The sequence below is a fragment of the Cervus elaphus genome, chromosome 12 (genome assembly GCF_910594005.1).
Source record: "Cervus elaphus chromosome 12, mCerEla1.1, whole genome shotgun sequence".
Taxonomy (NCBI): domain Eukaryota; kingdom Metazoa; phylum Chordata; class Mammalia; order Artiodactyla; family Cervidae; genus Cervus; species Cervus elaphus.
Window position 1 is genome coordinate 90,301,763 of NC_057826.1, and position 27,598 is coordinate 90,329,360.

At 47.7% G+C, this 27,598-nt stretch overlaps 2 protein-coding genes across 12 annotated transcripts in view; one reads left to right on the forward strand and one right to left on the reverse strand.

Moving 5' to 3' along the window:
• Nucleotides 1-25,239, forward strand: part of LHFPL2 (LHFPL tetraspan subfamily member 2) — a 168,558-nt gene extending 143,319 nt beyond the window's left edge. For all 8 annotated transcript variants that reach the window (XM_043919976.1, XM_043919972.1, XM_043919973.1 and 5 more), the window contains 2 exons: nucleotides 667-1,280; nucleotides 21,156-25,239. In XM_043919976.1, the coding sequence (XP_043775911.1) occupies nucleotides 851-1,280; nucleotides 21,156-21,412 (687 nt within the window). In that variant the 5' untranslated portion in view covers nucleotides 667-850 and the 3' untranslated portion in view covers nucleotides 21,413-25,239. The remainder of the gene's footprint in view (nucleotides 1-666; nucleotides 1,281-21,155) is intronic.
• The window catches only part of SCAMP1 (secretory carrier membrane protein 1), a 150,190-nt gene continuing 129,846 nt past the window's right edge, over nucleotides 7,255-27,598 (reverse strand). For all 4 annotated transcript variants that reach the window (XM_043919970.1, XM_043919969.1, XM_043919967.1 and 1 more), the window contains one exon: nucleotides 7,255-7,377. Coding sequence is in view for 1 of the 4 variants with exons in the window: in XM_043919969.1 (XP_043775904.1) it covers nucleotides 7,363-7,377 (15 nt within the window). In the remaining 3 variants the exon portion in view is untranslated. The remainder of the gene's footprint in view (nucleotides 7,378-27,598) is intronic.

Below are 27,598 nucleotides of genomic sequence, written 5' to 3' on the forward strand. Positions count from 1 at the left end.
CTTCTTCGCATTTTAACTTCTGTAGCTTATTTTGTCTAAAAATCACCCGGTGAGAAATGCATGAAAAATAAGTTTGGGTGGCAAAGTTTTATTATTTATCATGGCATTATTTTCCTTTTAAATTCTCCATTACCTCTGAAGCAAACATTTTCTCTTGTGTCTCTGCTGGTACGTTGATTCCCAGACAGTAAAATTGGGAGTTGCAAAAGCTGCTAAGAAACAAAAGCTTTTGATACAAATTTGGCAGACTTAGCTCATCTGGTACCAAGTCCTGCAAACTTGTAAATCGCGGCTCGTCCGTGGACACAGTACCCTAGCAGCCTGTCTTGATCTGTCCGAATGCAGCCTGTGCAGCTGGACTTTTTCTAGAAAGATGTAACGGAGCAGGAGCTGTGTCCCAAGAGCGCACAGCCGGGCCGGAGCCCGGCGCGCAGGATGACCCGGGGGGTGAGCAGTGCAGCTTAGAGATAAGGGGCACCACAGACGCTTCTGGGAGCGCCCTGGAAACAAAGAAACCGGCCAGCTCGCGGAGGGGGCGGCGTGTTGGCGCGGCGCGGGGCTCGCCAGGGCGCGGGCGCGCACCGGGGTCCCGACCCGCCAGTGGGCGGGCGGCCGGGGCGGGGCGGGGCCGGCGCCGCTCACCGCCCTCCTCTCGTCTCTCCGCAGGTGAGGCTGCGGCCGCGGAGCTGCGACATGGCAGCATGACAGCCCCGGAGCGCGCTGCCCGACGACGCCGGGACGAGGGAGCCCCCGCCTGAGCCGCCTTCCCGCGCCTTTCCCGCTGCGCCGCCCAGCTCGCGGCGCTTGCCGACCCCTTGGACTCCCGACTCCCTCCGCCTTCAGCATCAATATGTGTCATGTCATTGTCACCTGTCGCTCGATGCTCTGGACCCTCCTGAGTATTGTGGTGGCGTTCGCCGAGCTCATCGCCTTCATGAGCGCAGACTGGCTGATCGGGAAAGCCAAGCCCCGCGGCAGCGCCGAGCCGGGCGAGCAGGGCGCGGGCCCCCCGGAGCCCTACCACCCCACGCTGGGCATCTACGCCCGCTGCATCCGGAACCCCGGCGTGCAGCACCTCCCGCGCGAGACGCTGTGCGGGCCCTACGCTGAGAGCTTCGGCGAGATCGCCAGCGGCTTCTGGCAGGCCACCGCTATCTTCTTAGCCGTGGGCATCTTCATTCTGTGCACTGTGGCCCTGGTGTCTGTCTTCACCATGTGTGTGCAGAGCATCATGAAGAAAAGCATCTTCAACGTCTGTGGGCTGCTGCAAGGCATCGCAGGTAAGCGTGCGCGGAGGGGAGGGGGCCCGGAGCCACGTGCGTGCCGCTGCGTGTGCGCGGCACGCCCACGGCCCACTCCTTCGCTGCGTGTGCGTCTTTAGGAGCGCTCTTCTCTCCGGGCTAGGCTTTTCCCTAGTCCCCTGAAGCAAAGGCAAGGCTGTTCTCCGCTCTCCCCTGCTCATCTTCTTAGCCTGTAGCCCCGGGTTCTAAGTTGCTGGGTTTTGTTTGAGAAAGCTGCCACGGGGCTTGGCTTTCCTGATCAGCCATTCTGCGCGCAAGAAGGCAATAAGCTCGGCAAACAAATGAGCTCCTACTTTTTGCTTTTCCCACTAAATTAAAAGCATGCTTTCCGCCCTCGGGCGTCCAGGGAGGAATTGCGGTGAGGAGGCCCCCTGCAGTGAACTGTGTCCTGGGACCACTGTAAGGGAGGGGCCGCCGTTCCCAGGCAGTGAGCCGGCTGCTGCCGCCCACCCCGCCCCCACCGCCCCATCCCCGCTGCGGGATGACTTCAGCTTTGGGCGGGGAGGACGCGGGGCTGGGAGGGAATGAGTATCCCGCTGCTGTGTTTAATAACTATTCTGGTTTAAACTGACTGTCTCCTGGAGCCTGACAGAATGTTCTGTGCACTCGGATCAGAAATTACAAACTAACTCTCCCACTTTCTGGGAGTTTCTCACTAATGAGCTTGTTAGTAGTGGGTGGAAAGAGAAGTATGAGCGCCTTACAGAGATCCCAGAGGGGAGGCTGTGAGCGCCAAGAAGACTTCCACCAGCATTTTCACAGGCTGTGCCATGTGGGGTTAAACAGTGGATCTGGAACCAAGAGGGTTATCAGTCTGTCCACACTCAAGGGACTTGTTCTGGGTGGCAGATACACACACACCCCCACACAGCAGAGTTTGCAGACATCCTCAGGAAGCAGAGAAATAGACTCTTGCTTTGATTCTCAAGGGGAAAATCCACTTCTTAAACAACTGCAACCAAAGTATTTCTTAATCTGAACTCTGACGAGAGAGACAGCAGGCCACCCCCACCTGTCATTGAAGGGCACATCCCGCAGCTGTGAGCCGGGCTGCGGACGGTGAAGATAAGCTCTGAGCCTGGCGCGAGGCCTGTGAAGCAGCAGACCCCGAATGAAGCAGCTCTCCCCTGCTTTATGGCGAGCTCTTGAGCTCAGCAGGGCCGGCTTCCAAACACACAGGTCCAACAACAGTTCTTTCCCAAACCCAGCTGATAAGGTGTTTTCCTTGCTCAGACCTTAGGGGGCCCCATGTGTGCGTGTTGGGGAGAGGGTAGTGGGCCCGAAGGAATGACAGAGGACCTGCGCCACACTCCTGCTGCTTCTGTGTGGGGGGTACACTCATGACGATCTCAGGACCCCCATCTCTTTCTCTGCCAGGACCAGGCGTACCATGAGAGACCCAGGCACTAAGGCACTCAGGGAATTTGGGAGGCCAGGATTCTGATTTTCAGCTTTGCTACTGACTTGCACTTTCACTCGAGATAAATGCACCCAGTTCTCTGGATGTTGGCATTCCTCTTCTTAAAGATCAAGAGATTGGAAAATATGATCTGATCTTAGAGCTTTGCTTCTGTGAAACTCATTGTCCTTCTTTTGATTGACTCCTCAAATCTGACACTCATCCCCTTCGGCTTGGCCTTTCACCTCCAAAAATGTTCAGTAAGCTAGGTTTCCATACTGGATTATCTTTTTCTTCTCAGAGAAAAGTCCCTACTTTATTCCCCGAGGCACACAGTGCCTCAGGGGTGCACGAGTGTGTGTGTGTGTGTGTGTGTGTGTGTGTGTGTGTGTGTGTGTGTGTGTGTGTGTGTGTGTCTTAAAACTTTTGCTGAGGAGTGTTACCAAAGTGCTACCAAAGCTTTTTGAAAAGTCAAAATAAACATGTAGATGAAGGGAAGCCAATTTACACAAATTATTAGTCCTGTTGAAGAGCCCTGGTTGACCAGAGAGCAGTTATTTCTGCTCAGTTTGCCATGACTATGATGTATTTGCTCATCTCCTGTGATTTCATGACTTCATTATGAGTTTTATCAATATGCTGGTATGCAGATAAGACTTCTGGTTTGTCATCCCTAGGAATGTTTTTCATCCTGAGAAACAGTGCCTTTCAGCCAAGGGATAGCCATTTATAGTAGGATGGGACATCTTGGGACGTACCATCACAATCAGTCTTTTGCAATCACTTTGCAGATTATAGATATCCTTCGGTCTCAAAGACTGTTTACCCATAGTTTTTAATAAGGTGTTATTCCAGTGAACTTTAGTCTCTAAGAATGTGGATTAGTCCACCAAGTCTTTTGGTGCTCTTGTTTGCTATTTCACATAAATGGCAAGAGTGTTCATTTTGGCACAGAGATGAGTACATATTTTAGGTATTATTCATACACTCCAATGAGTTATTCTTGACGTTTCTCTTTCTCTCCGTACCAGGCCTCTAGGAAGAAGGGCTGGGGAGAAGGGAGTACCAACCCAAGATACTGGTCTATTGGTCACCTGTCTCCAGAAGTCTTGATTTTCTAAAAGCTTGCTCCTCATTTCTTTCACTCATCTTCCCCATGCACACATATGTAATCTCAGAATGCCTGAAATTACTAAAAATTGACCGAAAGCAAAGATTCCTGTACAGTTAGGTCCTGCCTCTCTAGGGACCACTGATCTAAGGCTACGAAAAGGGGTTTCTCTTCACCGCCCAGCCCAGCAGCACCCCTCTGAGAAGAAATCAAGGGAAAGATGAACCGAACGTTTTCTGGTCAGACAGCTCCCTCATGGTGGGCGGGGGCCACATCTGTTAGATTTCCAGTGGGCTCTTTCTCCTCTGATAACAGGGCCCCACCAGGCAGTGCAAGCCAGCGTCAATGGGACATGTGGCCCTTGAGTCTGTGGCGCAGAGAGTTTGCCCCCGAGTGTCCAGAGCAGACCACTGGCTTTCTGCCCTCTTGGCCAGTCTGTAAGGGAATCTGGACAGGCCCCAGCCTCAGCTAAGGACTTGCTGCAGCTGTGAGCATCAGTCTCGCCTCTCCCTCCACGCCCTCTCTCAACCCGGCATCTATTCAACATTGAAACCAATGGTGAGAGAGGAGGCTGAGCAACCTCTCAAGGATTCTAGAGCAACCAAAGGATTCTCTAGAAATATCCTCAGACTGTGTTTGTTCTCACAACTTGCATTTTGGCAAAAAGGACATTTTTTTTTGTAAAATATAACTGGGTGAAAAATTACAAGCTATCATATATTGGGAGATCAAACCAGTCAGTCCTCAGTGGGAGGACTGATGCTGAAGCTCCAATACTTTGGCCACCTGATGCAAAGAGCTGACTCTTTGGAAAAGACCCTGATGCTGGGAAGGATTGAAGGCAGGAGGAGAAAGGGAACGACAGAGGATGAGATGGTTGGATGGCATCAGCAACTCAATGGACATAAGTTTGAGCAAGCTCCAAGAGATAGTGAAGGACAGGGAAGCCTAGCGTGCTGCAGTCCATGGGGTCACAAAGAGTCAGACATGACTGAGCGACTGAACAAGAACAATATATTCCTTTACTATGCCTAATCTTTTTTTTTTTCATGTATTTTTATTAGTTGGAGGCTAATTACTTTACAATATTGAAGTGGGTTTTGTCATACATTGACATGAATCAGCCATGGAGTTACATGTATTCCCCATCCCGATCCCCCCTCCCACCTCCCTCTCCACCCGATTCCTCTGGGTCTTCCCAGTGCACCAGGCCCGAGCACTTGTCTCATGTACTATGTCTAATCTTAAAGGCCACAGGCTTGTATAGCTGTCACTGTTCATAGTATAACACAAGTCATCAAAATCTTAGTATTTTGATTTTAGAAGTTGGGTGTAAAAGAATATACCTCACTGAAAAATCTCAAAATCTGTTACTTAAAAAAAAAAAAAAAAAAAGCTATTGACTGTTAAGCGAATCCAGATGGCAGGATTTGCCCTTACGGCCTCACCTCGTGGTGGCACCCAGCCGACACTTCCAAAACGCTCACGCACAAATGCCCTGGCTGTTCAGAGCTTTCTGTCCGCAGCAGGTGGAGCTCAAGCCTCACCTGGCCCTGGATCAGCCCTGACCTCACCGTGAAGTGTCTGTGAAACGTTGGCCAGTTTTCTCACTTGGAAAATGGGTTTAATAGGAGGACCTATCTCAGGGTTGTTTTGAGGATTAAATGAGATAATATGTGAGAAGGGCTCTTAAGCACGGTGTTTGGCACATGGTAAATAGTAAGTGGTGGCTACATGATGATTATAAAAGTATTTATGCTTTCTTGGCAGGTTTTTAGCATGTTTTTTTGTGTTCCTTAACAACTGCTGCATTCTAAGAAATAGGGGTGTGTTTAGAATTGGCCTTGTTCTGTTGAAACCCAGTGTGACCGCATCGTCTCCCTTCATAGCCTGCCTGTATGGGGACTGATCTTCAGGGCAGCCCTGGGACCCTCACGTGCCTCGGGTGTCCTCGGGCCGGTTTCTGGAGGCTGAGTTGATAGGACAACACAGAACTTCCTCCTCTCACTCCTCTTCCCCTGACACGTACATTCTCCTCCATCCTTTCCTTTCTGGAGGTAGCTTCTGGCCATTGAGTCCTGGTTGCAGGAGGCTTCTCAGGCTCCACTTGCAGGATAAACCATAGGCTGCTTGGTCTTCACTGGGTGAGGGCTCGCCTGGAACTTGGCAGAGCCACCAGCACACGTCAGTTCATAGCCCTCTGGGATTCATTACAAAAGCTGGGGAATCGGCCAGCAGGGTCGTTTTCGCCAGCTGCCTTCCTTAGGCTGTGACCTGGATGTGGTCCACAGCAAAAGTGTAGAATGCAAAGATCCAAGTTTTCCATGACCGCATCAAGCAGTGTGGGTTTGGAAATACACGTAGGGCCCTCTTAGCAGCCCATGGAATCCCCAGTGACCCAGGTTTGGGACGGAGCCACGAGAGTGAGCTCAGGAGCGGGCCCGCTGGCCCCAGCCTGGGCCGTCCCCCGGGGTGGCCACAAGGCGAGACTCCGCGGGAGCTGCCGGCCTGGCTGCCTGCGGGCTTCGGTTTCCCCCACAGGCTCTGTGCTCCTCGTGTCTTGTCGGCTCTCCCGCTTTCCCGTCCCTGTAGCCCTCTGTCTGCACCCATTTCAGCCCAGCAGGACGGCCCCAGCAAGCTGCCCACCCGTCCGGCTGGCTGGCTGGCTGTGGGGCGTGCACGCGGGCATCGCTCCCTCCGTGGGAGCTCCGGGCCGGCCGCGCCGGTTCAGTTTCCTTGGAGGTGAGCCATGACTGAGGGGAAGGAGGACAACATGAGAAAAGATGGGAAAGGGGTGAAAGAAGAATCTTAGAAGACAAGCAGAGTGTTTTGTCTGTGCTGACTGGAGAGTGGCTTTGGTGTGGTCCGGCCCGCGTGAGGAGGTCGGGGTTGTCATGTGAGATGCGCCGTGATTGCCGTGTGGGGCTTGGCATTCTCACTGCGGTTTTTCACAGGGTGAGAGCTAACCATAGCATCAGGACGATAACCAGGACTCAACCTGATGGCAGCATCCATTCTGACATATGCCCTGCCCTACCTGCTCACGCCCAGTCACCAAGTCAGTCACTTGCGAGGAGAGAGAAGAACAAGGGCTTGGGAAGCATGGGGAGGAGGGGAAGAGATTCCTGACTCTCTCAGAGCCCCTTTTCACCCGCTTTTCTCCGAGAAGGTAGTGTGACCTTGATTGCCTGACTTCAAGACACCTTCACAGAAAAGGCATGAGGGAAGTCAAGGGAGCATCCCCTGCTTCTCCTCCTTAGAAGAGGCCCCAGAAGATCTGGCTGTCAAAAGGAGGCTCTGAATTGCTAGCTCTCCAGTCAGAATGCCTCCACCAGAAGTGGGGTCTAACCCTTCTATATCTGAGTCACTTTAATAGGACCACATGTAACGATTCATCCACCTTGAGGAAATGTTAAAATGTCAAAAGGCCAGAATTAAATTTCAATTCAAGGCTCTTTTATTAAATGCCCACTAAATACAAAGACCTCTAGACTCAGGTCTACAATTTCTTGAGTTTCTTTGCTCCCAAGCCATATTAGAGAGTCACTGCTTCAGAAGCTTGTACCCTAGAAAAGCAAACAAAAAGTGTCATCACATATAAAGGGAACAAAAGAGTTCAGCTGTATCATTAGAGGAAAAACTACTGCCTAAGAGCAAGTGGACCAAACATATTAATTTGAAGAATCGGTTGGAAACTCTAGAAGAAAATCGCAAACTCTCTTAAAATTCAGATAGAACATGCAGTTGATACGCAAATGAAGTATTTTGCTATGGTAACCACTTAATTGTAGACAAATAATCTTGTGAGCCATGGATGATCTGTGTTCCAGTAACAAATCATCACTTAAGTATGACTCAGTATTTACACAAGTGGTTCAGGGACTTTTCTAAAAGCTTGATGCCACAGTGGTGGTGGTCTAAGTTTTGATGTCACTTCAGAAGTAACCTGCATCTCCTCTGAAGACTTCTGTGTGCTCAAGCACAGCACAGTTATGAGTTCGGATGTTGTATAGAGGCTTCCCAGTGGTTTTACTAATTGGCCTACAATCCACAATCTCTCTCTTTTTTTTAAGATAGCCCCTAGTACAGATGAAACCTAAACTACACATATTGAGAAAACAAAATCAATATTAAAAACTTCAAACCAAAATACTTAGTGGCTATGTGTTCAGAGTTTAGAAGCCAACATCAGGGCCCTAGTGTTGAAAAGATGGCACCTGCTTTGTTGCAGGAATTACTTAACATTATCTGGATCCCCAAAATCTTTAGTAGACAAGAAATTTACTTACTGCCCTGAAAATTTCAGAGCTCAATAACTACATTCTTACAGTCTCTTGTATTTTGCTATAAACTGTATTTTATTTTTTGCGGCAGCTTATTTTAAGTTATAAGTGTATTTTGGTTATAGTCAAATAGTAGCTCTTTCTAATCCTACATGTTGGATGAATAATTTATCAAGAAATATTTTATTAAGTTCTTCCAGTTGCATAGACACAGTTTAGGAAACACCTTCTCATTTGGAATGCAAAGTAAAATATTATCACTAACTCATGGGAAGGAATAATCTCACTAAATTACTTTGCTGGGCTGCATTTTAACAGTAAGAGTTAAGGCTTTAGAAACTACCAATGAGGTAATTTGCATATAAGCATGAATCATTGCTGAGGAAGGCTTAGGGAGGCTTCAGTGTGGGAGAAACTGCATCTTTCTCATGGATTGTTTCACCACATATTCTAGGGGCGTCTGACAACTCTTAATTGATAGTCATTAATTTTGAGTAATTATAGAAAGAAACTTCCTCTGGGGGGCTTGGCTGCAAGGTCTTTTTATGACAACTATGCTCTGATTGTCTTCCAAAGAATTCTCTTTATTGCTGTGTCATCTTCTCCACCCCCCACCCTAGAAGAGTATTTTTCTTGCCAATTATAATTCCACAGAAGTGTTTTTAGTAGAAAACAAGTGCCCTACTAGACTCCTCCAGGGAGATGGTGTAAGCATTGACAGAAGCTTTATGTAAAAAACTACTGACACCCGATCCTTCACTTGTTCTCTCTTTCCCATCAGAAAATCTTGTTGGTTAAAAGCCTCTAATGTTATTGATCATATACTAAAATAACATGTAGGTATCATCTGCTCTAAGACACTGTGGTTATCAGCTGAAAACCCTTTTCATTACCAGTGAACCTTCTGACCTCTCATTTCTGATCTGGCCTTCAGAGCAGAGTTTTTAAATGTCAAAGTTGGGTCCAGTCTAGTTTATCCATAAACCCTTGAAACTTTAAAATGAGATGCAGTGAAAACAGGTTTAGATTCAGCATTCCAAAGAGATGGAATTCAGAGCCTCTTTACTCTTCTACCTTTTTATTTGTACAGTCAACAAGTGGGCTTTTCAGAGACGTGTCCCCATCCTAACTCAGATCTGCCTCTCTCTCTCTCAAACACACACATCTACACACACACACACACGCCCCAGCAGCCTCTCACTGCCTTAGAACAAATGCCGGTCCACTCTGCTAAGGTTTTGTCAATTAAAAAAAAAACTGCACAATGTGAGAGCTGTGAGTTAAGTTTATTTGTGGTAAAATGAGGACTACAGCCTGGGAGACAGCACCTCAGACAGCTCTGAGGAGCTGCTCCACAGCAGTGGGGGGAGGTCAGCATTAGTGATTTTGGTGAAGTGGGATATGCGGGCCAGCACACATTTTTGCACAAGTTTGCTGCTAGCCTGGTGAAGGTTACTGCTAGTCATGAGGAGCAGATTTCTCTGTTAATGAATTTACTGCTTTTCTAGATAAGAAGAGATACAAGAATTGGGGCCCATAAAATCTCCTGAAAATATCACAGAGGGCTTCATTCCCAGTCTCCACCCTGAGCTCTTGTCAGAGGGTGCTGAAGGTCAGCAGCTGCAGTGGCTAGTGACTTCATCCTTGTAGAGGCAGATGGCAAGTGACAGTTTTTAGTTTCTACTAGTCATCAACAAAAACGAGGAAACTAAGGACAGTGTTGTAAGATTTCATAGTGCTGTATGTGTTCAACTTAAAGACCTGTCCTTTATTCTTAGGTTGCCTCCTTTACCCTTTTTTGTTAAAATACCCTTTTTCATGAAATGATGATGAGAGGAGATAATGGTATTTTTAGTGTCCTTGTGTTAGCAACAGAAGAAATATTGACTCCCAGTAAGTTTTATGGCTCCTGTGTTACGGTCTAAAGTCCTAAAGTGTGGGAACCACTCTTCTAGAATATGAGCAAGGAATGCCGCCTGCTGCATACACACTAGATGCTCGATAACTGTTGTTCACTGACAAAAACAGAGTCTGTTCTGTGTTCACTAACCTGTGCTAGAAACTATGAGTTTCTTGGGATTTTGAAAGAGAAAAGGTTGTGGTGAATGCTGCTAAGGCTCAATCCTAACATGGACTCTGCCCTCCTAGACAGCTAGAGCAGAAATAGTAATTAATGCAGTCATCATCCAAAGAACCAGTAAGAATCATTTCAGAGCTGGCTGTCACTAAAACCAAGTTCTGTTTGGGCTTTACAGAATAAATTGTCATTGAAAAATTGAAAGACCTTAGTGGGCAACGTGATTTCAAAAGTAGAGATTCACCCAAGGGGGCATTCATGGGCAGAAGCCCTTGATTTGTGGGATGACTAACACTTTGTTGTATTACACTGGTGTGTGAATGCTGCTTGGACAGCCCTGGCTCTGAATGGCTAAGGGGCATTTTGGTGCGGAGGACAGTGTCCGGGCACCTGCAGAAGTCATGCAGGCCGGGGTAGCGTTGCTAACTGAGTGTTGGGGCTTGGGCGGCAAGGACCTGAGTTCTCCTTGGGTGGAAGAGCCTGGGGGGCCCCCGACCTGGTGTCTGTAGTTATCGTAAGCAAGATTTCCTGAGAGCCTGATGCGTTAGACTGAGAGCAGCACTTCCTGGATGCAGACACGGGGACAAAGCCAGTCTCTTGTTAACACAGGACTAACTGAACCTGCTGCGAATAGGTAGTGTGCGAGGGTTCAGGGTTAGGGGGTCAAGATGGGCTCCTCAGCTCTGTTCGTGATTAAGAAGGGCTACTTGGAGGAGGGGAGATGGTTAAACCATGGCCCAGCCTGCACGAGCAAGGATGTAATTTGGAGGCTGTCTGAGCATGCTCTTGGTGCTCAACTTTGTCTAATCAGCTCTATAAGTGTCTCTCCTGGGAGGTTCATAGGATATGGTTTTTTGTGGATCATTTTGTGGATGGCATTAGTATTCTAGGTGGATGTGCAGTTTCAGATGGCTCCCGAGCACACAGACTCTAAGAGCAAAGATTGAAATGTAAACAGGTTATACAGCTTACGGTTATGCAGCTTAAATTTTCTGCCTCTTGTCTGATGGGTTTTGTGCTTTATTTCCAGTTTTCTGCTCACACAGATTCTGCAGGAGAGGGCATCATAGCGAACACTGTGCTGCTTCGACCTTTTGACAGGTTTTCTTTCTGGTTTTTTTTGGCCAGTGACAGCTGTTCCAAGGGGCACCTATACTGCAGTAGCAGGCTGACGACACTGAGACTGCAGTGTGAGACAAGGAGGGGATGGACACCCTTTATCTGGTTGCCGTCTTGCTGCAGGGTTGTCAGGTCAGCCTGCCTGACAGTAGGCGAGCCTTCCCGTCCCCGTCATCCCTGGACAGCAGGCCTCTGGTGTTTCCACTTGACAGCCGCTTGTCATGTGCTCCTGAATGTCTCATAGGTGTAAGCAAGCCGGCTTTGGAGGATTCAGCAACCTCCCCTCCTCAGCTGGACAGACGCTTTTGTTTTGGAAACTAGTCTTTGGTTCACAGTCAAGCAGCAGCCCAGGGTGATGGCTCTGGAGTGGACCGTGGAGCATTGCCGCCTGGATCTGAGTCCCAGCTCCACCATCGATTAGCAGTGTACCCTTACTTCATCCCTCAGCGCCTTGGTGTCCTCATCTGTCTAATGATGAGATTAACAGTACCAACCTCAGAAGATTCCCTCAAGGACTAAAGGAGCTGTATGTAAAGGGCTCAGCTGGTGCTGGCGCTGGGTAGGGGTCAGTGAGTATTAACTGCTGCCATAGTCACCATGGTGGTAACAGAGTTGCACAGCTTCCCTAGTGGTTCAGAGGGTAAAGCCTCTGCCTGCAATGCGGGAGACCCGGGTTCAACCCCTGGCTCAGGAAGATCCCCTGGAGAAGGAAATGGCAACCCACCCCAGTATCCTTACCTGAAAATCCCATAGACAGAGAAGCCTGGCGGGCTATAGTCCATGGGGTCGCAAAGAGTCGGACATGACCAAGCGACTTCACTTTCACTTCACTTTCTTTCATAGTTACTGTAACAGTTATCATTCAGATCATTAAAGGGTTCTAATCAGCTGTATAAACCTCCACCTTTAAAGTATTAGTTGCAAATGCAGAAAATAGAGGGAGGGTGTTTATAGCTTAAACTCCATGTCATCTTTGTTTGGAATCTACCATTTTTACCATAGTGGATCTTTCCAAAAGGTTCTTCCAAATATGAGAAGACTAAAAAGGAAATGGGAATCACAAATGACATGTGAAGTTGGTCAGCAACACAGTATGTGAAGGGGCCGTGTCACAGGCACTGGGTGTGTGCTTGAAGTGGGCGTGGAGGCAGAAGCCCGGGAACAGAATAGGCTCCTCCCTGCTGTCCGGTTTATAACCCAGCGGGAGCTCATCTGAGCCAGAGTCTGTACTCAGAGGCATCTAAGGGACCTTGGAACCAGGGCTCTTCTTTTATGGGACAAATGCGTGTTATGTCACAGAAAGATTCCCGTTTTTTACTTTCATTGTCCAGGTAGTTGGTTAACCATTTACTTGTTTTTATTTAAACATTTTACCCACGAAATTGAGCTGCCTCTCTTAAAACAGAGTGTTAAGGGACCTAGTTCAGCCTTGCGTTGGCGACTGTGGAGACATGACTACAAGGTGTCTGCAGAGTCCCTGCACACGAGGAGCAGGCCGTTACACGCGGTCATGTCTGGGAAGAGAAGAGCTAGATGGCAGACTTGTTAGGTGGGGAACCGGATGGTCTGACAGAGTGCCTTCCTCCAAGCACAATCTTAGTACCTGAGTGTGCCTTGGGGTGTTATGAAAGTGAAAAGATCCCTACCTAACAACAGTGGGTGACTTTCAAATAGCTATTAGGGACTGCCAAAACGACTTCCAGCTCTCAGCATGAAAGATGAGCTTGGAGAAAATGAAGCTTTAGACAGAAAGGAGAGGGAAGTGTACAGACCAATGTTAAGTGTTAACTAGCAGGCCTCAGGCTGTGGTGTGTCACTCTACATCAACTGCTGGACCCCGTGATGGTCCCAGACTTAGAGTTACGTAAGCACATCTTATTCCTCTCAGGAGCAGGGAACCATCTCTTCTCCCTTCCCCAACTACCCCCCCCCCCCCCGCCCCATCGAGGTTGCTCTGTGACTCTGCCCTCAGGGCCAGAGAGGGTGTTCCCTGGGCCGTCAGCAGCTCTGCCTTCCTGCCTTCAGCGCCAGCACTTTCTGTTGGTCCCTCCACTCTCCGGGCTCGTGCCGCCGGACATGTGCCTTACTGCTTCTGCAAGCTGCGCGGTCCACCTCCCTCCTCGTCTCCCCTTGTCCCCCACCGCCACCTGCCGTCTTGCTGAACTTCTCCAGGTTCACCCCTGCACTGCTCCTCTGCTTCCTGCTGGCACCTGGGCAGTGCCCAGTCAGCCTCAGTGTATCTTTACAGGCATCGAGGCTGCAGCCAGGCATGGTTGGAAACAGTTTCAGAGTTTTGAGGCTAAATGATCTCTAGATTACTGAAGACTTATCACACTTAATTGACTTACTGCTTTTTTTAAAATGTGATCTCCCAATAGAGATCTATTTTTTGTAGCCAGAAAGGAGATTTTCAGCACTTGCAGTCACGTCAAAGGCCAGTCTCATGATTTGGTCCCTGCACGTGTTTCATTAGTAAATGTGGCTGGTGTGCTGTTAGCCAGAATTGCCAACCCCTAGGATTCATGTTATTGAATGAAGCTTTTCCTGAAACCATTTTAAAAAATTGGCAAGAACTTAAAATGGCTTCATTTTAAAATGTAACAAATCTACACCACAGCACTCTATCTTTTCATTCATCCAACAAATATTTACTGAATGCCTATTACATGTCAGACATTGCTCCAGGCAATTGGGACACAGAAAGAATAAACTGCACAAAGTTCTCTGTCCTCATGGGCTTTACATTCAAGCTGGTGGCGACAGACAACAAACCAAATAATTATATAGTATGTTAAAAAGTGATGGGTGCTATGGCAGGAATGAACAAAAAGCCAGGGCAAGAGAGGCTGGGTGTGCTGGGGTGATGGAGGCGGGGGTAAACGGCAGTGTTAAATAGGGTCTCAGGGCAGGAGTCAGTGAGAAGAGATTCACCCCAAGACCTTTAAGGAGACGCAGGAGTTAGCCATAGGGGCAGTCAAGAAGCAGCACTCTCCTGGCCAAGGAACAGCTAGAAGGCAGGCCAGTAGGCTCTGCCAGTGGAGGAAAGTGGCCTTGAGGAGGCGGGCAGGTGTCAGAGAGGGTTCTAAGGTTTTTGACCTGAGCAGCTCTAGAACTGGACTCCCATTTATGAGATGAAGCCCACGGGACAAAGACCGGGTTTTGAAGTGGGGAGTAGGAATCAAGAGTTAGGTTTGGATATAGTTTTCAAGTACCTTGTTAGACATCCAAGTGCAGATCAAGCGGGCAGTCGGATATGCAACTCCGGAGCTAAAATTAAGATCAGGATTCAGGAGATGTCAGCCTTGAGGCAGTACCTAAAGCTGTGGGTCGAGTGTGATCAACAAGGACAATGTAGAGGACAGAGACTGGGAAGGTGAGGAGGAACAGGAGAGGATACAGAGAAGAGAGAGTCAGCAGGCTTCCCACCTTGGTTTTCCTTTAATCCAGTGTTGTCAGAACTTGTGGACCGAAGCTGTCACCCCCAGTAAGCCCGGAATGCTCTCTGAGCTGGGTCCCAGAATGGGGCTGGGGCGCCGGGAGTCAGTCATTCTCCTGTCTGATTCGTCTTGCTTCTTGTTATAGATGCCCACCTGGGCACGAGGTGAAGGGGCAGGGGCTGCCTCCTGGCAATGTGCCCAGTGAGAGAAGCTCGCTCAACAGACTGGCATTCAGTTTGAGTCACAGGGTAGACCTGGTAGGGATAAAAATCACCAGGTAGAGTTTTTCTTTTTTTTTTTTTGAGCTGTGTTGAATGGGAAATGAATGATAGTTAGATGGTTTCCTGCTAGGTTCTTAAATGAGTCAGTGGCTGTTTGAAAGCCAGAAATAAGTTGAACTCTTGACCTCTGTTACCCAAGGTTAACTGTGACACACCCATCAGAGGTTTATGGTAAATGCGGAGATAAAATTGTGGCAGAAATCCAGAAGGAGCCAGCCTTTCTACCCTCAAGGGGCTCAGAGTCCTGCTAGGGTATTGCTCCGTCCCAAGGCTGAGAATAAAGCCTGCAGCTCAGTAAATTGAGTTGAATAAATACACAAAAGTAACACACGGAAGAGCTGAAGAGGGGTGTACACGGGGCAGTGGGAACAGAGAATAACATTCTGGCAGGAAGTGGTGACAGATGTCACACAGATAACGTGTGAGCCAGGATGTGGGGTGGCGGGTATTTCCAGGTGGATGAGTGCCCAAGGGGTCAGACACCCCTTGTTTGGGGAGTGGGCACTCCCCAGGATGACCTAGTTGGAGCCCAAATCTATTGAATGATGCTATGTCTGCTAGTCCCTGTCTGCTGTGAGCTCTCCAGAGATTCTAGGATATTTCAGAGGTTTAGAATGAGCGTGTTATGACCTAGTGGTGGCTGAGTGGGCATCCTTTCCTGGGGGCTTCTCCACAGACTGCCAGCAGCAATAACAGATGGCCGTCTTTCCTTCCTGTCCTTAGAAATTTTTCTTTGTGAACTGAGGTCCAGTCAGTCTTTACTATTTAGTCTGGAAGCCTGTCTGAGGAGGAAACAGGAATATGATGGCCAAAGACGCACGTGCTATTCTGTACAATAAGCAAGTGCGTTAGTGCTAGTTCTCCCTTGTCAGGCCAGGGAGAAGGGCCTCCTTCTGGACAGGCAGTGCGTGACCCACAAAAGGCAGGCCGCCTGGAGTCCGTCCCCTCGGCCAGCAGGTAGTGACAGGGGGTGGTGGTCCCGTGACCGCCGCAGGAGGGCTGGCACTGACACAGCAGGGAGACTGGGAGGTCACCGCACAGCCTTCCCCACGCCTCCTTCCCCACGCCTCCCTCACGGGCTGTGAGCGGCGGTGCAGACTCGGCTCCCCCGTTCCAACAGCATCCCCTGCTCTTAAAGCTGGAGGTGGCCGTTTTCAGACCGAGTAACACATTATTGTATTCAGCAGCTCCTGGTCTTTCCAAAATTGGGGGCTTGGCAGGATTATGGAGGTTTCCCACCCCAACCTAAGAGATTTGATTAAAACTTATATTTGATAACATATTATTTGATTTCAGGGCAGCAGCAAGAAAATTCCCTAAGATGTATAATTTTGTGGCTGGTCTAATCATAGTCAGTGCTGACTGTTGATCAGGAAGACTATGGCTTTACTTTTCCCAGCGTGTTTCATTTATTTTCTTTTTTAGCACCTTCTTTGTTTTAGGCACTGGAAACTCAGCCAGGAGACCCAGCTCCTACCCTCTCCCTTTTAGAGCTCATGAAGTCTAATTATTTGAGTTAAACCAGAGCCATGTGTATATGTTGCCCACAGACTCTTAAAAATTTCTCTGGAGCAGGCTAGAACGGCTGGGGATCCAGGTTGAGTCTGAAAGCTCCTTCCAGGCCAGGGAAACTACCACTAAAACGGCACAGGGACACGGTGGATGATGCATTGTGACTGCTGGTACCCATGGCAGCCAGCATCTTATGGTGGGCTTCACTAAACTGTCAGGGCTGTCTCTTACCTGGGCTGGGGCAGCATCTGTAAGGTGTAGTCCAAGTGACTGACCATCACCTCCGTTAATGTCTTTCTTCCCCAGATGAGGCTGAATCACACCCCAGTGACCCCATGTGAGCATATGCTGGCACTTTCTAGTCTTCTTGGTACAAGGAACTGACAGGCTGTTAGTGAGAGAAAAGACGGGCTGCAAGGGGGAGGGTCTCTCTTAAGGCTGGGGAGAGTCGTACCTACTTGGGTACCATCCCATTGAGTGAAGCTGCTGCGGGGGTTCCCAGCTCTCTGAACTGCTAGGTTTCCTGTAGCCGTGGCGGTTGTCTTGAGCAGTTGTCCAGCATCATCCTCTATGCCTTTCCTCCTCCTCCCAGCTGGGCCTGTTGCAGCTCAGCCAGGCCCCAGGAAGAGAGGCCCGTCAGAAGAAAAGCAGATGCCCACTGGCCTAGTCCCGTTTTCTTTGTCACCCTCCAAACACAGGCACACACCTGAAGGTGTGACGCAGTAAAAAACAAGGAGACGGAAAGGCCCCAGAGACGGGCTGGCCTCACTGCAGGGGCTGCTGCTTTTTAATACTTCCAAGGGAGAGAGACCAGTGTCTGGCGTGGCTCTTCTGTGAAACTCAGTCCAGCCACACATCGCTGGTGGTCCCTGGGGCACTCCAAACCGAGGAACGGGGAGCCCGCCACATCTGCCGCAGACTTGGTGCGTGTCTCCCTGCGTTCTCTTGCCAGTGGTCCGATGTGCCCATTCTGTCCCCGCAGCTGGTGTCATCAAGCCTGTTTGGACTCTGAGACACATGTCTGCCTCTAGCCCCTGGGGTTCACAGGCCTCAGACGGGCAGTGTGACAGGGGAAGCCAACCAACCAAGAGTCTGCATCTCTTTTGCTGCCGGGGTGGTTCATTCTTGTTGACTGCCATCTGCCAGGGTTACATTACTCTTTCTCCTCCAGAGCACTGTGGTTCAGAAAAACTCTATTGCAGAACAAGCTGCCCTGACATTAGTAATGTTTTATTAAGAGTCGACCCTGTGCCAGGCACTGTTCTGAACACTGGCTTTCTAGTAGTAAATCAGATGTACAGAAATCCCTGCCTTTGTGGAGCTTAGTTTAGAACGGAGATGGATTAACAGTCAAAATAAGTGAAATATCAGGTTGAGCCACATGAAACCACCATTTTTGTAGGTTAAAAAAAATGGACAAATAGTTTCATATGACTCAAGGTAATAGATTGTTACTAAGAAATGCTAAGGAAAAATACTGAAGCAGGAAACAGGGGTAGCAAGTCAGGGGAAGGGAGGCGGTTGAAACTGGGAGTAGGTGGGACCTGAAGACAAGCAGGCCTCATCTGAGAGGAGCATGAGGCTGGAGCAGAGAGCAGGGGCGAGCGCGCCACACACAGAGGGCCTTAGGGCTGGGGAGCCTTTATGGGCTTCTCAAGAACTTTACTCGGAGGCAAAAGGAACCTGCTGGGATGAGGGTTGTGACTAGGGGACGCTTGTAAGCGCCTGGGGACCGGTGCCCCAGGAGTAGTGGGGAGTCAGGACCGCGGGAAGTGAGGAGCCTGTGTGACCACCTGCGTCACGAAGCTTTCTGGAATTCCTCTGGTGGAGGAGGCTTTTCGAAATGCCTAGCGAGGTGACAAACGTCTCTTCCCGCGCACCGGAAGGCTGGCAGTTTTCTCTCGCACTCAGTTGTGTGCGTTCACGGCACTGACCATGCTCGGTTCGGCTCTGCCGTGTGCAAGGAGCAGAATCCCCACCAGGCCGCCCGGCTGCGGACTCATGTCATGTGCACTGGGGGCTCACAAATGGACCAGAGCCACCTCCTGTCACCCACCTGTGGGGACGGCCCTGTGGGCTTATAATCAAGCTGAGGCTTTCAAAAGACTCTTAAGCATGGCACCCTTTTGACAGTCTCCCTGCTGTTCACAGATCGACTGGCCAATAGCAACCACAGGATTTTAAGCAGGCCTGAAGCACTTGAGGAACCTCACCTGAGCTACCAGTAAGGCAACAGCTCAGGAGAAGTGCAGGGGTAAATGCTCCTGACTGTGCTGAGAAAAAAGGGTCCAATGATATTAGAAGAAGAATTATTTATTTTAAAACTTCCCAGAAGGATCTGCAATCGCCACATGGCTTTGTGCATCCTACAGAGAGCCGGACACAACTGAGCAACTGAACGACGACAAGCCAGAGCCCGGCACAGGGTATCGGAGCTGCTAAGTAAGAGTGAAGTTGCCCAGTCGTGTCCGACTCACTGTGACCCGGTGGGCTGTAGCCCACCAGGCTCCTCTGTCCATGGGACTCTCCAGGCAGGAATACTGGAGCGGGTTGCCATTTCCTTCTGCTAGGTGACGGCAAATCCTTGTCACCCTAGCCCCAATCATGTTAACATGCATTCGTTTACTAACTGGACTTAAGCCACATAATAGAAATGATGTGTACAATTAATAACTGGAGCCACAATTCACACACTCTGGCCTTTTAAAAGAAAGAGGAGGTAATGCTCCCTTGCCCCCAGGTTGCATGCCTCTGCATCCTGAGACAGGTCCCAGTGAGGGGGGACTCCTGTCCCCAAGGCAGTAACTCAGGACCTCAGGGAGGAGACCTCCCAGCTTCCATGTGCCTGGGGTGAGGTTTCCTAGGGAACAAGGTGGGGATTAATCAGGATTTATCACAGGCCTTAAAGATACAAAAGAATTAGCTCAGTCATCCTAGATCCCCCCAGCTGACTATGACTGTTCAGATGGAGAGTCGTTTATTCTTTCAAGGGTACTATTTTGTAGCCTGGCCTTTCCCCTGATTATTAAGTTAGTTGCTCAGTTGCGTCCAACTCTTTTGCGACCCCATGGACTGTAGCCCACCAGGTTCCTGTGTCCATGGGGTTCTCCAGGCAGGCATACTGGAATGGGTTGCCATTTCCTTCTCCAGGTCAGTAAAGGTAGGGAAAGAGAATTAAAAGTCAAGCTTAAATTAGGAGGATAGAACTGCTATTCCAGTGTATCTAAAACACAGGTCTTTTTGTCTATGAATTAATAACCTTGGTTATATAGATAGCATTTTTCAAAGAAAACTGTCTTTTCTTGCTGTGTATAGCATTGGCCAAAAAGTTCGTTTGGGTTTTCATACCATTGAATGGGAAAACATGAATGAGCTTTTTGGCCAACCCAACAGAATAAAGCCATCATCTTCTTACAGCATCCTTTCTACCAAGAAAGTTTTGTTGGGTAAGATTTGGGGTCCCTCAGTTTTCTTTGTCATCTTGGGATCTGGACTTCCTTATAAGAAGCTTCTGCTGTGTGAGGGGGAAGCAGGCAAAGCGCCCTGCCTCACCGCCCGGGCTGGCCGCAAAGGTAACCCTTGATTACACAGCGAGCAGTAAAGCTGCAGGAATAGAAAAATAGTGGACCTTTCGTGTGTCGGTGTGGTGGGATCAGCAGAATGGAAACAGGGCTACTTAGTGTCTACTCAAAGCTGCACTTACTTAAAAGCAGTCAGACAAAAAATTCTCATGAAGTTTGCATGTGGTTTCAGAGTGTCTATGTAAATATAGAAATCACTGTCCTAGGTATGAGGTTGGTTGCTGGTGAATGCCAGCAAACTGACCCCTCGTGGGCTTATCTTTAAAGCATGACACCCAAGTTAAGATCTGGTCTCTTGCATTTAACTCTTGTTCTCTGTGAATTCTCTTAGAGCAGGGGTTGGCAAACTTCTGCCAAAAGCCAGATAGTAAATATTTTAGATTTTTGCAGGCCGCAGGCCCTGCACCACCTCCCTCACTGTGCTGTTCTGCACTGCCATGGGCAGTCCATAAATGAATAGGCATAGCTGTGTGCCAGTAAATCTTTACTTATAAAAACAAGGCCCCGCTTGACCTTAAGTCTGCCAACCTCTGCCTTACTGCAAGACAGTAAGGAAGGGGAGGAAGCAGTAAGAGAGTCACCCGCTTTCCCAGAAGAGAAATTACTAGTGGGTTCACATTCTGACATGTACATACAAGGCTAAAGTGAAAGTCACTCAGTCGTGTCTGACTCTCTTTGCGACCCCATGGACTGCACAGTCCATGGAATTCTCCAGGCCAGAACACTGGAGTGGGTAGCCGTTCCCTTCTCCTGGGGATCTTCCCAACCCAGGGATCGAACCCAGGTCTCCCGCCTTGAGGGTGGATTCTTTACCAGCTGAGCCACAAAGGAAGCCCCGAGGCTAAAAGTATTCCTAATAAAGAGACTGTCTGGATCAGGCCAGGGTGGTTGCACAGAACAGTACTGACACGCTCTGAGTCTGGTCCTGGAAGCAGACTCAGTATCGTTCCGCTACTGCACCCCGGATCCCACAGCCCAGAGCAGGCGCATCAAACACAACATCACACACTCACTCGCCACTGGGTCTTCATCTGTTCTCTCTTCTGCCCTGCAGGCCTCTTCCTCATCCTGGGCTTGATACTCTACCCCGCTGGCTGGGGCTGTCAGAAGGCCATAGGCTACTGCGGACACTACGCGTCGGCCTACAAACCCGGAGACTGCTCACTGGGCTGGGCCTTCTATACCGCCATCGGGGGCACGGTGCTCACCTTCATCTGTGCTGTCTTCTCCGCCCAAGCGGAGATCGCCACCTCCAGTGACAAAGTACAGGAAGAAATCGAAGAGGGGAAAAACCTCATCTGCCTCCTTTAGCTTGGAAGAGACATCAGCGCCGTCTTCTTGCTCGCCGTAACCTTGTGAAACACTTCACTTCTGGTTCCGTCACTTGGGTCAAGTGAAGCACTAGCCTTTACCTACCGAAGCCACATTCCACAGCCTCCCAGGACTGACGGCAGGCCGCGTCCAGCCACGCCGAGCACTGCACGTGAGGGTCACGGTGCACATCGTAAGAGATGGAACGAGAAAACAGCACACAAGCCCTGACGTGGAGTTTCGTTCTGTTGGACCCCATCTCCCCCCAAGGCTCAATGAAGGATGATGACCTGAACCATGAAAGCAACAGGTTCTCTGGTAACAGACGAGACCACAGGCCGGAGCTGCAGGCGGTTTTAGGCTGCGTGCATCTCTGCCTCAGGGTGAGGTTGGTGTAGGGGTCCTTCATTTCCTCGCGTTCTTTCACACTGTCTCCTCTGGGGTCCACAGTGAAGACCGCACATTTCCCGGGGACACCAAGACACTGCCTCTCACTTAGCTGACCTGAGCAGGGACAGTGTGGAATTCTACTGTGGGACTTACTCTAGGCTGAACTCCAGAGTCAGGTGGGTCCACTGAACTGTCACTCTGAGAGTCTAGAAATTTGAGGAGAGAAAGGATGAGGACCTGTCCCACCATGAGAATAAAGGCACAGACAGAATCCTATTAGTAGAGACAGAGTCACTCCACTTCCCAGGCGTAGCACCAGTACTGGCCCAGTCTCCTCTGCCACCAGAAATCCCTTGTTGTTCCCTGAGGGCTAGACCTGCGTTTCGACTGCCGGAGGAAACCTGTCTCCTCCTTCCAGGGACCCAGGTCTCCAGGCTGCTGTGGCTCACTCAGAGAGCGTGCCCGAATCTCAGCCCTTGCGGGGAGACCTTTCCCCGCTGTGCGGGAACCAGGCAGCACCCGGCCGTGTTCCCGCCCCCAGCGGCAGCAGATGACAAGGAGCTGGGCACAGGAGCTACGTTTCTCTAGCTGCTGCTGTTGGTCCTGGACGCAGACTCAAGTAACATTAAACTGCTCTACCCAGTGAGTTTACAGCAAAGGCTTCATTCTCAGGAAAGCATAGAGTAGAAGGTTCATGCAAAAATGAGAGCAACCAAGCTCCTAGCACCTGCCTACAACTGTTTACAGAAAGAATGAAACACCACTATTAAAAAGGATCCAGGGGCTTTTAATCTAGTTTCTGTAAGTCACCAATAACTGATTCAGGAAAATGTTATTAGCCATCACTTCAACCTTACCCTGGAATGATCAAAGGGACCAAAAGGAACCTAGTCTGATATTACCCTGAACTTCAGAATTACAGGATGCTACAGCAACACTTCCTTACAACTTAAACAAATGGGATGGATCCACCAAATTTCTGGAAGGATTAAAAGTATGGGTCTCTTTAGGCTTACGAATCTGCTTACTTGAGGGCTTGCTTTGTTTTGAAAAATTTAACAAATAACTAATGAACCTTGTTTGGGCAAGGTATTGTGTGCTAAGCACCACCAGGCATATAAGAATCCTGGATTCAGATCTTACAACCCTGCCCTGAGTTAATCATCTTAAAGCTATGTGAGTCTGAAAACCATGCCTTGCTGCAGAATAAGTAATTGCTTTGTATTAATACATAGATGGGATGGAGAACTAAAGTTTTATTCCAGTCTGGCCATTGGCCTATGCCAGAAACCATTTTATCTCACAGATTATGACCTAAAGGGCAAGAGAGGTATGGGGTTGGGGGGGAACCAGCCTTTAATGAGTTCACCATTCTTAGACCAAAACTGAGAATAAGTAAAGTGTACATCTGTGACTCTTTTCAAAAAAGCAAAGGGGTAAATATGTGTGCTCACGGCAGCCTGCCATCCGGACTCGGGAAACAAGACCTGTGTAGGTGATGGTGGCCACCGAACAGGGCTCCTGTCCCTGCCGGATAGGGACGCACAAGTCCTGATGCCGTCATACTTATCCCTTTTTAACACTAGGAAATTATTTTCATTAATAAAAAAAATAAAGTTCCCTCCACCAGGCAAATAATTTTGATTAAAAATACACATTTTTTTCTTAAATTTATCACAAGATTCACTTTTCCTTCTATACAACATAGAGAACCTATGTTATAACTCTGATTTTACACTCTCACTCTCCTCCCAGACAAGTCATAAGCCTGGAGGAGCCTCTGAGCATGTCCATCATCTTTACTGCCCGACTGCTTTTCCACTAAGGCGGGGTGGAGGTACATCCCTAGATCACTCTAATAACAAGTCATAAGTGAAAATGTGCCCTCTCTTGGTCAGAAGAAAGTCACTTGACAGTGTTTACTTCATCAGTCTGAATGTCACAGAAGACCAGAAAAGGTACATGTGCACACACACAAAACCCCAAACCATTAAAAACTACTTAAAACACTGATTTGTCAGGCAGAGCACAGATGAAATCTCTCTAGCAGAGAAAGAGTAAAAAGATAAACGTGGGCCTTTTGAACCTGCAAGTCCATTTAGCCAGGCTTCAGTTAGGATAAATGGAATATAAAAATCATGCTAGCCTAGATGAAAACTGCATGGCTGTTTAAAAACCACTGAATGGGAGGACTGTGTTAGAAAGAAACAGATTGAAAACAATTAGACAATCGTTGACCTACATCTATTTTTCTAATAAATTTCTATCAATCACATAATTGCCTCAGTCTAAAAATCTAATATACCTGGACCATCACTACTACCAGAAAAAGTCTTATTTATTTTTTGCCTGCATTTGTGCTTCAAGTTTTGTGATGGGGCTGGGCTTCCTCAATGAACTCCAAGAAGGCAGAAACGTTTGCTTTGGATTCTGTGGATTCTTTAAACCTGTGTGCTAATTCAACAATTTACATGAATTGTGTAAGGGTTTTTGTATACTTATCAAACATCTGTGGTGTAATGATCTTTGTTAAGCATGTATTCTGTAAAGTGCCATAGTCCTTTTTTTTAATGTGTGTAGCATATTTAAAAAATATATATATTATACATACACGAGTCTGTGTGAGAGATGTGCAATAACAAAGGTGTATGTATGTTCTGTTTTTTGGGGAACTGGACAGGAATCAGAACAGAGACTGTTTCTGTTTTGGCAAAGGAGAGTTAAAACATTTTGCCTTCATGGCCTAGTCATTAACCCAGAACAATTCTAATGCTACACAGACCTATGTGAAGAAAAGACTGGTATGAAATCATCTTTCCCTGGGTCTAAATTAAAATAATCACTAGATTTATGTGAAAAGTTAAGCCAGCAAGCCAGGCCCAGTTAATGCTAGTCTTTCATGTGAAATGTGAAGCTGCCATGTTGCCTTTTCTGTTAGTGTGATAACTAGTAGCTGGTACATAATCACTAAGGAGCTCTTTCTTAACCTGCTTTGATAGACCACGTTAATGCTAGACCACTATTTAAGGGCCAGTCTCACACCTCCTCAGCCACGAGGGTCTGCCTAGAACAGACCTCCCTGTGCAATAACATGTGGCCCCTGGAAACCCCAGGCCTGCGTTTGCACCGGGGCAGCACAAGAAAGGCACGACTGGGATTTCTTCTGAGACTGTGGTGAAACGCCTTCCAAGGCTGGGGGGTCATGAGGTGCTCTGGAGGAACTTGGCACCACTTGATATTATTCAACAACCACTTGAGCCAAATGTAAAACTGTATTACCGCTGACGGACTCAATCAGAGCCTTCGAATTTCTGGTCATCCTATTGTAAACTAATGCATTATTTGTCTAGCATTGATTAGGTTCCTGTGCATATGTATTTTCACCACATGCTCCCTACCCTCCCCAGATATGAATTAAACCAGATGTTGCAAACTTATTCTGATTCTTTCAAGTCTCATTATTTCAATAATGTGTATAATCTGATCAAGAAAATATCTACCAAATTTCTAACATTAACATATGTAATACTGGTGATAAGATATTCAAGTGTTTTAACTCTGCCATTCACTAATATATATACACCTACCTGAGGTTAGCTTTAACTTGAAGTATATATTTCTTCCCCTGAGAAGCAATGATGTAATTATAAATAGGAAAAAATAAAAATAAAAACCCTCTCATATGCTATACAGTTATCTAAGTTTTGAAGAAATATGGAAATACTTCAAAGTATTATGAATATAATGTAAAGAAATGTGTACAACAAGGGAAAAGTCAACTGAAGGGCACGTTCTCCTCTTCCAACAAGAATACCACAATTAAAAGCCAATCATGGAGCAATACACATCCACATTTCCTGAAGGTAATCCTGCCCATAAAAAGCTTCATCTAGAAACAGAACTCCACTTTATAAACTAAGACACGAACAACCCTTTTCATAAACTCTTATTCAATGCTCCATATCACGTGAAGAACTTAGAACATACAAAAATAGCTTTATTTTCTTGATCTAGGGCCTGTGACAGCTGACACTACTGTATGCTTTGGCATCTAAGCATTTGAGACATTTTAACATTCCTGACATGTGCCAGATTTCTAATAGGAATCAACATTAAAAGCTGACAAAATTACCCAAATCAATAAAGGCAAGTTTTTTCCAAACAAATTACAATCTAAATAATCCAAGTGAAACTGGACATTTTCAGTTGCTTTCTCAGCTGTTATTACATCTTTCTCAAAAGTCAGTCCACAAGAGAAAGGACCCTGACTTTAAATTTCCGCACACGGCTGGGCAGCCCACCCTGTGCTTCACATCTCACACCGAGCTTTTACTTACTTTTGCTACCAGCTTGATCTTCCCAGAACACACTGCATTCAACTCACTCCTAGCTCTCCTTAGAAATCTCGGCTTAACATAGTAACAGTCTTGACACCTATCCTGGACATTTCCTTTAAGGGAGTTATTTCAGTAGTTTCCAATCATTCAGTACCTTTCTTTTACTCCCAAACACTAAAGGGTAAGAGCCTCAAAGCAGATTTCTAGCCTCCTCTCTAAAGCAGCCAGTAACTGTCTTCATTTCAGGACCCCATCGGTTGCCTAGTCACACAATTGTGGCCATCTGCGGGTGCTCCTGCTATCTTCTTCACTGCAGCTTCCTCCTCACCCTGGAGAGTTCTGCAAGATAAGTCTTTAAGACACGACCTGCTCACTTTGCTTAGATACACAGGATGTAAATAAAAGCATAAATGAATAAGAGGAAGTAGTAAAACCACATGGAAAAGAAAAATCAATCAAATAACTTGTAGCTCTTTGACTTTTTATAGTCAAATATCCTGAAAAATCTAGTATCTGTACAAGCAGTCCACCAAGGGCATATGTTTGGGAGAAACCACTAAACTATCCTTAAGACAAGGAGGCCCGAATGAAGGCAGGAGATGGTGAAGACAATGAGACGAAGAGACGTTAGGGAGAAAGAAGGGACAGCTTGGGGACTGATCAGAAGCAGTCTGGGGATTGGGGGGGCAAGTCTAAGATGGTTTGGGCCCTGGGCAGAAAGCGGTGCCTTCACCTAGATCAGGAACCCAGCAGGGACTGAGACTGAAGGCATGAAGTTTCAGCCCAGGCCGCCAACGTGAAGTCCCATGTGCAGCTAGAAATACACGGTGGAGAGAAGACCAGCGGGGTGACAGAGACTTGGGACTCTTCAACATGGACAGCAGTAAGCATTTTTAACCTTTATACATGTTTCATGGGCAGGTACTATGCTAAGCACTTCTTTTCAATTCACTTATTCATCAAAACCCTATGAGTAGAAACTAATATCCTCATTTTATAGATGTATTAACTGTCACCCAAGTAACTTAACTGAGGTTAAGCAGTTTATCCCACATGAAAAAGCTGGTAAGTGGCAAAGCCAAAGTTCAAATACAGGTTTGACACCAAAGACTACATTCTCCAACAGCTGTAGTTTCCTTCTCCCCATAACAGAGTGAGAAAACAAATACAAACCCCAAGGAGACACCAACATCTGCATACTAAACTCTCAGAATAACTTCCAAATTTAACTCCAAAAAAGCCACATCATAAGATGACAACTGATGAAAACACTGCTCCCTTTCAGAGAAAAACCTGGTAATTTTTCATACTTTCCAAGATGACAACATATATCTCAATTTGCTCAATCCTGAGAACAGCATTAAAAATTCACCAAGTATATGACAGTGGTAAAAAATGATAGTTTTATTATAACAATCTCTGAACAACAGGGTTCTATTGTATATAGCACAGGCAACTA